Source organism: Gopherus flavomarginatus, chromosome 5 (genome assembly GCF_025201925.1).
Source record: "Gopherus flavomarginatus isolate rGopFla2 chromosome 5, rGopFla2.mat.asm, whole genome shotgun sequence".
Classification (NCBI taxonomy): Eukaryota; Metazoa; Chordata; order Testudines; family Testudinidae; genus Gopherus; species Gopherus flavomarginatus.
Window position 1 is genome coordinate 102,080,362 of NC_066621.1, and position 12,570 is coordinate 102,092,931.

The 12,570-nt window shown below is 44.0% G+C and overlaps 1 protein-coding gene across 15 annotated transcripts in view; it reads right to left on the minus strand.

Annotated features, from left to right (window-relative positions):
- The window catches only part of RYR3 (ryanodine receptor 3), a 630,986-nt gene that overhangs the window by 325,253 nt on the left and 293,163 nt on the right, over positions 1–12,570 (minus strand). For all 15 annotated transcript variants that reach the window (XM_050954773.1, XM_050954774.1, XM_050954771.1 and 12 more), the window contains one exon: positions 8,714–8,851. In XM_050954773.1, coding sequence (XP_050810730.1) covers positions 8,714–8,851 — 138 coding nt within the window. The remainder of the gene's footprint in view (positions 1–8,713; positions 8,852–12,570) is intronic.

Consider the following 12,570-nt stretch of genomic DNA (forward strand, 5'->3'; position numbering starts at 1 on the left):
GCTACTTCCCCATGGCCTCCTCACCACAGGATCTTTCTCCCGGTGTCTGACAGAGCTTGTACTCTTCAGTCCTCCAGCAATACACCTTCCCACTCTCAGCTCCTAGTGCCTCTTGCTCCCAGCTCCTTGCATGCATACTACAAACTGAAGTGAGGTCCTTTTTAAACTCAGGTGCCCTGATTAGCCAGTATGTCCTAACTGATTCTAGCAGTTTCTTCTTAATTGGCTCCAGGTGTCTTAATTAGGCTGTCTGCCTTAATTGGTTCCAGCAAGTTCCTGCTTGTTCTGGAACTGGACCTATTACCTTACCCAGGGAAAAGGGATCTACTTAATCTGGGACTAATATATATGCCTTCTAACACTCTCCTGTATCCATCCGACCTAACCCTGCCATAGCTCATTAATGCTTAGTTTGATAAAAAGGTCATAAAGTGTAACACTGCTGAGCAGAGTTACATGAAAATGTAGTTGCATAATTTCTACAGAAACAAGGTTGTTGTGTGTTGATAGCATTAGCACAATGGACCAAATTAATTTTTGTAGTAATTCAGAGGATTTCACTGAAGTACATTAGGGAAGAATTTGGCCCAGTTTGTGAACACTACACACAATTATTATATCTAATTATCTTTAAGTCAAATACAAAAGTTCAGGTAATAGAAATTCTAAGTTACGCACTCATATTCATTTTTCCCTGTAAAGCCTGGAGGCCAAAGCCTGCAAACCATGCCTGGTCCCACTGCTTACAAGAAGATTATCTCCACAAATCGTGTGAAAACTCAGCACAAGAACTTCAACTGAAAGTTACCACTATTAAAATGCTGGTTAGTCTGTGCACTCTGAATGACACAATTCTTGAGATTAACTATTCTTAATTAACTCATAACAAGTTTTGATGGATTGGTAGAGATGTTAATCCAAGAAAGAAAAAAACAAACAAGCAAGCAAGCCAACAAACAAACATGTTCCAATCTATATCATAGTATCACCACCACAAGCCCTGTGGGGAGAAATGAGGTGGAGACCCCCACTTTCTCCACCAACTTCCTGTAGTGAGAAAAATGTAAAAGCCGTTTGCCCAGACAGGACTAAACAAATATTAATAAATAAATAATAGGAGATATACCAATCTCCTAGAATGGAACTTGACAGGTCATTGAGTCCAGCCCCCTGCCTTCACTAGCAGGACCAAGTACTGATTTTTGCCCCAGATCCCTAAGTGGCCCCCACAAGGATTGAACTCACAACCCTAGGTTTAGCAGGCCATGCTCAAACCACTGAGCTAACCCTCCCCCCCAAATATTGAAACAAACACAAAAGGAACCTCTCTTATTTATTATAAACAGATGGGATGAGAGCTAATTTCCTTCAGAAATTACACCTATACCACTGTTTTCTATCTGTTTCTCAGCCCTTGACACTTTTGGCTAGAAAAAACGGTTACTCGGCTTTCATAACTGTTGTTCTTCGAGATGTGTTGCTCATGTCCATTCCGTTGTAGGTGTGTGCTTGCCACGTGCACCAGTGCCAAAAGTTTTTACCCTTAGTGGTATCTGTAGGGGGCTGGCTCTGGCACCCTCTGGCGTGGCACGCATATGCGCTGGTAGAAGGGTGCCGCTAGCTCCCCCCTCCCTCAGTTCCTACTTGCTGGAACTACAACAGAGGGGAAGAAGGGTGGGTCATGGAATGGACATGAGCAACACAACTCAAAGAACAACAGTTACGAGAAGGTGAGTTACTGTTTTTTTCTTCTCTGATTCCTCATGTCCATTCCATTTTAGGTGGCTCCCAAGCAGTACCTTTGAAGGTGGGTAGGAGTTCACAGATGTGTTGATTACAACACAGCTCTGCCAAATCCAGCATCATCTCTGGCCTGCTGATGATGGCATAATGCCTCATGAAGGAGTGTACCGATGACCATGTCACAACTCTACAGATGCCCTGGATGAGGACATGGGCCAGAAACATGCCTGAGCCCTTGTGGAGTTAGCAGTTATTAATGGTGGAGGCACCATCCATGTCAATTTGCGAGCGGTATGGATGCATATAGTAATACAGGACAAAATCCTCTGAGCCAACCATGATAGGAGAAAGGCATTGGACAACAAGCTGCTGTTGAGGCCTTGCAGAGAGCAGAACTGATGGCATTTTCCCTTCTTCTTGGTAGTGAACAGGTCCACTTGGGGAGCTCCCCACCTGTGGAAGAACATCCTGACGACCTCCGAATGGAGTGACCACTTGTGGTGAGAGAAGAAGGACTTGCTTAGGCAATTCACCAACATATTCCAAACTCCAGGGAGATGGGAAGCTTCCAAGTGGATTGCATGCTGGATACATAAGTCCCACAGGCAAAGGTCATCCTGGCACAGGGTCGATGACTGGGCTCCCCCTAGTATAGTGACATACAAGAATATGGTGGCTGTGTTGTCTGCCAGCACCTATACCATGTGACCAGACAGATGGGGAAGAAATACCTTGCAAGCTAGGTGGATGGCCCTGAGCTCTGGGACATTTATGTGAAGCGACAACTCTAGCGACCATAGCCCTTAAGTCTTGAGGACACCAACGTACACTCCCCAACCAAGGTCAGATGTATCTGACACAGGGGATGCTGTGAGTCTTGGAGGGAGGTAAGTACTCCGGTCAGGATCATGAAGAGTCTGTCTAAGGGGTGCCTGACTGGGGAATAAACCAACAGTCACATTTTAAGGGGCCGTAGCCGCAGTCTCGCATGCTGCGGATCGATGCCCGGAGTCCAGCATTCTGTGCCAGGAACTCACAGACTGTTCGCGGGTCTGTGATCGGGGGTGCAGCTCCAGTGGTTGCTGGCATGGCCCTAGAGCATGAGATAGGGTTGGGATACGTTGCTGCAGAGGCGACTTATACAGCAGTGCCATTGAAGGCTTTCCCCTTGAAATGGGTGGAAGGGAGAGGCCCTGGGGCCTCTCCTCCCGGTGTGTGGACGGCATTGGGAGGGAGAGGATGCTGCTTGAAAGGCTTTCGGGGTAGATGTTACCACGTGCCTCTAGGAGGCAGGTTGTGGGGCGACTATGTTCAGCTGGTGAGGCTGCCACCTGACTGGGTTCTGGAGACGGCATGATAGCCCAAGCCGATCTAGGCTCCAATTCTCCATTATCCTTGCCCTTATGGGTGCCTGGGGAGAAAGCCCTTCCCACGCGTTTCTTACACCTTACTGGTGACAGGGATCAGTACAGAGAGTGTCCCCCTGCAAATAGTCAAAATCGCCTCTTTCCCTGCCTCTTGCCTTTAGAGGGCCCTGGCCGTGGGGCGGAGCAGGACCACGAACGGTACCACTAAGGACAAGTAGAAAGGCTGCAGCAGAGCTGGAGCACAAAGTTCTGACTACCTTCACTGGCGGCAAGAAGAAACTGAGGGTGGGGGGGAGCACATGGTCCCCCTTATAGCGCAATATACAGGTGCCACTCCAGGGGTCACTGTGGTGCTCCCCCAGTATGGGTACTGCTAAGGGAAAAACTTCTGGCACTGGTGCACCTGGAGAGCATGCACACCTACTGTGGAATACACGTGAGCAGTCACTTGAAGAAGAATTAAATTTAATATCCCTGTGGCGCAGAACACACCGCAGCAGCCCAATACTGTAGCATTTAATTTCAGAAAGGGGAACTCACAAAAATGAGAATTTAAACAGAAATTCAAAGGTACAGTGCCAAAAGTGAAATCCCCGAAAGCTGCATGGAAACGTTTTAAAGACACCATAATAGATGCTCAACTTAAATGTATAGCACAAACTAAAAAACCCAGTAAGAGAACCAAAAAAAAAGAGCCACCATATCTAAACAACAAGGTAAAAGAACCAGTGAGAGGCAAAAGGCATACTTTAAAAAGTGGAAGTTAAATCGTAGTGAGGAAAATAGAAAGGAGCATAAACTTTGGCAAATGAAATGTAAAAATATAATTAGGAAGGCCAAAAAAGAATTAAGTACATCAGACGCAGGGCACCTGCTAAACAACCAATGGGGCCACTGGATGATTAAGATGCTAAAGGAGCATTCAAGGATGATAAGGCCATTGCAAAGAAACTAAATGAATTTTTCACATTGGTCTTCATGGCTGAGGATATGAGGGAGATTCCCAAACCTGAACCATTCTTTTTAGATGACAAGTCTGAGTAATTGTCACAGATGGAGGTGTCACTAAAGGAGGTTTTTGGAATAAACAGATAAACTAAACGGTAATATGCCACCAGGACCAGACGGTATTCACCCAAGAATTCTGAAGGAAATTGAACGTGAAACTGCAGAACTACTAACTGTAGCCTGTAACCTATCATTTAAATCAGCTTCTGTACCAAATGACTGGAGGATAGCTAATATGACACCCATTTTTAAAAAGGGCTCCAGTGGTGATCCCGGCAATTACAGGCCAGTAAGCCTGACGTCAGTATCGGGCAAACTGGTTGAAACTATAGTAAAGAACACAATTGTCAGACACATAGATGAACATAATTTGTTGGGGAAGAGTCAACATAGTCTTTGTAAAGGGAAATCATGCCTCACCAATCTACTAGAATTCTTTGAGGGAGTAAACAAGCATGTGGACAAAGGGCATCCAATGGATATAGTGTACTTAGATTTTCAGAAAGCCTTTGACAAGGTCCCTTACCAAAGGCTCTTAACAAAGAAAGATGACATGGGATAAGGAGGAAGGTTAGGAGTAAATTCTCAGTTTTCCGAATGGAGAGAGGTAAATAGAAGATCTCTCAAAAAAGGATCTTTCAAAACTGGGTGATCGGGCAATAAAATGGCAAGAGACATTCAATGTTGATAAATGCAAAGTAATGCACATTGGAAAACATAATCCCAGCTATATATATAAAATGATGGGGTCTAAATTAGCTGTTACCACTCAAGGAGTCATTGTGGATAGCCCTCTGAAAACATCCACTCAATGTGCAGTGGCAGTCAAGAAAGTGAACAGCATGTTGGGAATCATTAAGAAAGGGATAGATAATAAGACAGAAAATATCATATTGCCTCTATAGAAATCCATGGTACGCCCATAACTTGAATACTGCATGCAAATGTGGTCACCTCATCTCAAAAAAGATATATTGGAAATGGAAAAGGTTCAGAAAAGGGCAAGATTAATAAGACTGGGACTTTTCAGCTTTGAAAACAGATGACTAAGGGGGGATATGATACAGGTCTATAAAATCATGACTGGTGTGGAGAAAGTAAATAAGGAAATGTTATTTATTCCCTCTCATAACACAAGAACTAGGGGTCACCAAATAAAATTTATTGGTAGCAGGTTTAAAACAAATAAAAGGAAGTATTTTTTCACACAACACAGAGTCAACCTGTGGAACTCCTTGCTAGAGGATGTTGTGAAGGTCAAGTCTATAACATGGTTCAAAAAAGAACTAGATAAGTTCATGGAGGATAGGTCCATCAAAGGCTATTAGCCAGGATGGACAGTGATGGTGTCCCTAGCCTTTGTTTGCCAGAAGCTGGGAATGGGCGACAGGGGATGGATCACTTGATGATTACCTGTTTTGTTCATTCCCTCTGTGGCACCTGGCACTGGCCACTGTCGTTAGACAAGATACTGGGCTAGATGGACGTTTGGTCTGACCCAGTATGGCCATTCTTATGTTCCACTATTCCTCTCTCAGTTCCTAACAACTAATTTAAAAAAAAAAAAAAACAGTAACAAAATTGTAAAAGAGGTCTTCCTCAAAAAAATTCTCTACCTTTCACCTGTAATTCCATAGCCCCTTGCTCCACTGTGCATGCTACTGAGCACAGGGATTGTTATTTTTAAGGTGCAAGGTATTCCTCCAGCCTCTGGCTCTGCTGCTTTTTCAGTGGATTATATTGCCTTGTCTCTTGTTCTTTTAAATTCAGTCTCTGCACACCTTTCAAACACTTACGTTAATACTTGCATACATCCTTAGAAGAAGAGTATTTCATAGTTTAACTCAACACTGCAAATTTATGGGGATACATTCCACTTATTTTCCCTTGTGTTTGTACCTACAATACTCTGCTGTATGACATGAAAGTTAAATAATTTTTCTGATAAATTACAGCAGTTCTTTCCCCCATGTATATTTTAAATAAGATAAAAGGTCAATGAAAAAAGGCAACAAGATTGATGAACTAAAGAGTAAAGTTTTCAGACAGACTGATCATAACATGACAATATTTTACTCTGGTCTCTGTTTCTGAAGGCATGTGCTGAAGATTTATGGGAACACAGTGCAGGATGAACTATTATATTAAACATTGGAACATTCTTTCACCTCAGGCCAAAGATATATATAGTAAAAGCTTTTTTATCTGGCATGTTGGGAGAATGGAGGGGTGCCAGTAAGTGAAAAATTCCAGTTAACTAAGAGGAAAGGAGTTTGGGTGCAAGAGAGGATTCAGGACTAGGGGTTGGGGCGGCAGATCCGGGCAGCACTTACCTTGGGCAGCTCCCCACAAGCAGCGACACGTCCCTGCTGCTCCTAGGCGGAGGTGGAAGCTAGGAGGCTTTGCGTGCTGCCTCTGTGCCCAGGTGTCATCCCCACAGCTCCCACTGGACGCAATTCCTGGCCACTGGGAGCTGCAGAGCCAGCGCTGAGGGCAAGGCAGGGTGGGGGCAGTGTGCAGAGCTGCCTAGCCACACATCCACCTAGGAGCAGTAGGGATGTTGTCACTTGCAGGGAGCCACCTGAAGTGAGTGCCAAACCCGAAGTGAGCGCCGCCCGGATTCAGCACCCTGAATCCCCTCCAGAACCCTAACCTTCTGCCCCGAGCCCCCCCACACAACTCCCTTCCAGAGTCCATACCCCCTCGCCCCAGCCCTGAGCCCCTCTCACACTCTGAGCCCCTGGTGACCATTCCTCCACCTAGGAGCAGCAGGGACATGTTGCCGCTTCCAGGGAGCCACGTGGAGCCAGGTAGGGAGCCTGCTGGCCCCACGCCAACCGGACTATAAACCAGATTTTCAAGGAAGATCAGAAATGCTTAAAGAGCTTTCTGGTTGGTAAAGTGCCAGATAGCACAGCTTTTACTATACACAGAATTTGTACTGAAGTGCAAAACTGACATAAAATGCCTAGATAATAGTGTTCCTATTTCAGTAGTTCCAAATACCATGTAAAGGACTTACAAGAAATTACTACCTAGGTTTCAATAGAGGAAAAAATATATATATAGACACTTATAATTGTATCTGATGAATATTTGGTGTTTCAGACAAAAAAGCAGAAAAATTTCAAAAGACAGCAAAACGTACAACCATGCATAGCACTCATATGAATAATTCATTTACTTCATTGGGATTACTCATTAGTAATTGTCACAGAAATGGGCCGTGAGTGGCGGAAACACTTATCTTATTCAGCATATTCCATCCCTGCTAATCCATTCAAATAGTAAACTCTCCTCATATTCATTTCTTCATGATTTTTTTCTTATCCCTTACTTTACTAGATCAAAAGAGCTGTTTTTACCTTTATACTAAAAAAAGTACTACATATTTTAGCACTAATAATTGTAGATGAAGTGAAATATAAGAACAATGGAAAGATGACTAAGTTTATGTGGTGTTGGTTGCTTTTTATAAAAGAAAATGAGAAAGCTATGATCAAAAATAAAAAAGTGACAATCTCAGTAAAATTGGAAAAGAAAAAGAAATGCCATGGGACAATATTTGAAATATAAGAGAGTTTATTCTCCATTATAAAAGTTTATATACCTATCATTTAATAATTTTAAAACAACGGCTTACATAAAGGGCTAGAATGGCGTAAAGGGGCCCTTAAAACCCTGGTTCAAATTATGGGAGGATTCTCCTGGTCGAGGCACTTAAGAAGATAGTCAAAGGCTTACTTCTGAGGACCCATTTGCAAGCTCTGGCATATGGGGTGTGCCAGGGATGGGACTGGGGATTGGATGGGTGCCAGGGACAGGATTGCAACACACAATGATGTGAAAATTCCATGTAGCATCATAGCCCATAGGGCAGCCTGGGGAGATGGCTGTAAGTTGGACAGTTCTGAGTGCTGTCTGATCATGCTGTGGATGCTGGAACAACTTGGTGTAAGAATGGCACAAAGGAGTCTCAAAGCTACCTTAGCCCCCTTTCCTCCTGGCCTGTGAGTTTTGGGCTGAAACACAGAATAGAATCAAACCACAAATATGTAAAACTCCATGGAAAAGTTTTGCTTTGTGAAAGACAGGGCAAAGAGATAAGTTTTTGTCACAGGAATCATGGCAATGGCAAGCCTATTCTCCACTGAGCACAGGAATAGGCACGGTAGAAAAGTTAAATGTAAGTATGGTATAAAGTGGAAAACGGTAAGTTTCAGAAGAAATCTGAAGCAGACATGGGTCTAAGGTAAAAAGTTGCAAGTCTAGATCTGGATTTCACACAATCTGAGTTTTTGTTTTGCTTTGACCCATTACGCAAGTATGAATCCATAAAGTTCAACTTTGGATCTGAATTCTTCCACAGATTCAGATCCATCTCCAATAAAAAATCATTTAATCATGGTTTGGAGCCCAGATGCTTTTTTTAACTGTCTGAAAACTATTTAAACATACAGCTCCCTTCTTCATTCTGCTATATAAAAAAAAGTCTTTTATTCATACAAACTTTTATGAGAAAAAATGTTACAGCACTGAAACTTCTGCAGAGTAAGAGAAATATGCAGTACTAGAGGACACTTTAAAAAACTTACTGGGAGCCTTCTCTTCCACCTCTGTAGGCTCTTTTTTTTCTGCTTTTGGTGGGCCTTTGATTTTGTATATTAGTGAACGAAGTTTGCCCATCCAGGAAGTGTCTTCATCCATCTCCTCTTCTTCTTCAAGTGGAATACCTAACACATAGTAAAACTAATTAGAAACAAACCATATGCCTTCAAGATAAAATTGTTCAACACACATACTTAAAAAAAAAAATCCACAACTTGTACTGCATACAGTTAAGAAATCTGTAGATTAGGAATGTTGAAAATAGCTTTTAACCAGCAAATTTCATACAGAAAAAAATATGGTAATCAGCAAACTTCTAGAATGTTAGCTATAGTAGCACCCCTCAAAATAGCAAATGTACTTCAGTTATAGTGTAAATATTACAAATAATCAGATATATAATACTCCTTAGGAACATCAGTAGTTGTTTCCCCTAGTATAACACCACAGATATTGTTTTAGGAAGATTCTACTGCAATTAATGATGATACAAAAGTCCTGTAAGATTTGGCTAGGTTTTAGGGGGAGTTTAACAGTATATTCCTCTGGATGGGATGATTAAAGGGGTTGGTTTGATGCTTTTTTTTATTGGCTGGCTGAGTTTGTTTCTTGTTAAAGAGAGAGATGGGAGGATCCCAGAGCTTGGGCTCAAGCCCAATCCTGGAAGTCTAACACAGCAATGAAACAGCCCTGCAGCCTGAGCCCCGTGAGCCTGAGTCGGCTGGCACAGACCAGTCGCAGGTGTCTGGACATACCCTCACAGCACCTAGCACTGACCAGACTGTGTCTGAACCATGGTTACAGAGATGCTTCGTTCCCTTATAGCTCCTATGTCTGACAGGACCGTGCATGCATATTCTCCACCGAGCAACTGATATGTTCCCTCCAGAGCAGAAATAGAGGGGTAAAAGTGATCTTTCCCTATAAGTGATACTAACAGTTGTTTTATGCTGCGGTGGAGCCTGCCACTTGAATGGAGAGCAGGGAGCCTCTCTCTCCAACTGGCAGCCAGGCAGTGTGGAGGAGAAAGCAGTCTGATTCAACGCAGAGGAGATGAAATCCAGACAGGGCAGGGAGGAATAGATTAGGACGAGGAATCTGGTAAGAGTGTAACTGGAAGTGAAGACGGAAACTGGGACTCGCTGGGCAAGGAAGCTGCAATCTGAGGGAGGGAAAGTTGAGACTGGAATCCAGGATGCAGGGAAGGGAAATGGGACTGAGAGATCATGAGGGAAACTGTCATAAACAGATAGCTAAGGGTTAACGTCTCTTTCACCTGGAAAGAAGTATCTGAACCAGCTGACCAGAGGACCAATCAGGAAACAGGATTTTTTTCAACTCTGGGTGGAGGGAATTGTGTGTCTGAGTTCTTTGTCTTCTGCCTGCCTCTCTCTCAGCTTTGAGAAGTGATTTCTATTTCCTGCTTTCTAATCTTCTGTTTCCAAGTTGTGAGTACAAAGTTGGTTTTTTGTTTTGTATTTACATGTCTATAGTTGCTGGAGTGCTTTAAATTGTATTCTTTTGAATAAGGCTGTTTATTCAATATTTCTTTTAAGCAATTGACCCTGTATTTGTCACCTTAATACAGAGAGACCATGTGTATGTATTGTTCTTTCTTTTTATATAAAGCTTTCTTTTAAGACCTGTTGGAGTTTTTTTTTTTAGTGAGGAACTCCAGGGAATTGGGTCTGCATCTCACCAGGGAATTGGTGGGAGGAAGAAGTCAGAGGGAGATCTGTGTGTGTTAAATTTACTAGTCTGACTTTGCATTCCCTCTGGGTGAAGAGGGAAGTAATTCTGTTCTCCAGGCTGGGAACGGGGAGGGTGGACTCCCTCTGCTTAGATTCACAGAGGTTGCTTCTGTGTAGCTCTCCAGGAGCACCTGGAGGGGGGGAAGGGAAAAAGGATTATTTCCCTTTGTTGTGAGACTCAAGGGATTTGGGTCTTGGGGTCCCCAGGGAAGGTTTTTTTGGGGGACCAGAGTGCCCCAAAACACTCTAATTTTTTGGGTGATGGCAGCAGTACCAGGTCCAAGCTGGTAACTAAGCTTGGAGGTTTTCATGCTAACCCCCATATTTTGGACGTTAAGGTCCAAATCTGGGACTAAGTTATGACATGAGTGGCAGCGTAGTGGGAAAGATAGAATCCAGAAGCCAGTAGGAATATTATATTTTTCTTTTCTCTGCTAGGGGCTTTTTAGCAGAGAGGGTTTGGTTTTCAAAGGAACCAGAGAGAATTTTTTTTTCTGCTGTCTCTGGCAGTTTTTGGCTTGCATATTAAGCAAGGAACCATTAAGCTGTGACAAACAGGTCTTTTGTGACAATAGCACTCCCGGGAGGGAAAGTTGAGACTGGAATCCAGGATGCAGGGAAGGGAAATGGGACTGAGAGATCATGAGGGAAACAGAGGAGGGGAATTAGGGGTCAGTTGGCTAGAAAGAGGTGCGGGATTCTGACATCATATTAGGAGTTGAGCTGTTGGGGGAGAACTCAGACTGGCTGTGCAAAGAGACAAGGATCCAGAGAGGGGAGTAGACTGCAGCAAAAAGAGTAAGGAAGGGGATGGATAAGACTGGATTGGATGAGAATCCTGAGGAGAGACACTAGGGCCTGGTCTACACTACGCATTTATACCAATTTTAGCAGAGTTAGACCGATTTAATGCTGCACCCGTCCACACAACGAGGCCCTTTATATCGATATAAAGGGCTCTTTAAACCGGTTTCTGTACTCCTCCCTGACGAGAGGAGTAGCGCTGAAATCGGTATTACCATATCGGATTAGAGTTAGTGTGGCCGCAAATCGACGGTATTGGCCTCCATGCGGTATCCCACAGAGCACCACTGTGGCTGCTCTGGACAGCAATCTGAACTTGGATGCACTGGCCAGGTAGACAGGAAAAGCCCTGCGAACTTTTGAATTTCATTTCCTGTTTGGCCAGCGTGGAGAGCTCACCAGCACAGGTGACCACGCAGAGCTCATCAGCACAGGTAACAATGCAGTCTCCTGAGAATCGAAAAAGAGCTCCAGCATGGACCGCATGGGAGGTACTGGATCTGATCGCTATATGGAGAGAGGATTCTGAGCTAACAGAACTCCGTTCCAAAAGATGAAATGAAAAAACATTTGAAAAAATTTCCAAGGCTATGATGGAGAAAGGCCACACCAGGGACTCAGTGCAGTGCAGAGTGAAAGTTAAGGAGCTCAGATAAGCCTACCAGAAAACCAAAGAAGCAAACGGAAGGTCCGGGGCAGGGCCGAAAACATGCTGCTTCTACGCTGAGCTGCATGCAATTCTAAGGGGGTCCGCTACCACTATCCCACCCCTGTCTGTGGATTCCGAGGTGGGAGTGGTAATTTCAGCCATGGCTAAGGATTCTGCGGACGGGGAAGATGAGGAGGAGGAAGAGGAGGACGAGCTTGCAGAGAGCACACAGTACTCCATTCTCCCCAACAGCCAGGAGCTTTTTCTCACCCAGACGGAATTACCCTCCCAGCCCTCCCAAGCCAGTAGCCCAGACAATGAAGCCATGGAAGCGACCTCTGGAGAGTGTACCTTTGTAAATAAAAAACATGGTTTAAAAGCAAACGTTTTTTAATGATTGATTTGCCCTGAGGACTTGGGATGCATTCGTGGCCAGTATAGTTATTGGAAACATTTGTTAACATGTCTGGGGATGGAGCGGAAATCCTCCAGGGACATCTCCATGAAGCTCTCCTGGAGGTACTCCAAAAGCCTTTGCAGAAGGTTTCTGGGCAAGGCAGCCTTATTCCGTCCACCATGGTAGGACACTTGGCTACGCCATGCATGTAGCAAGTAATCTGGTATCATTGCATGACAAAGC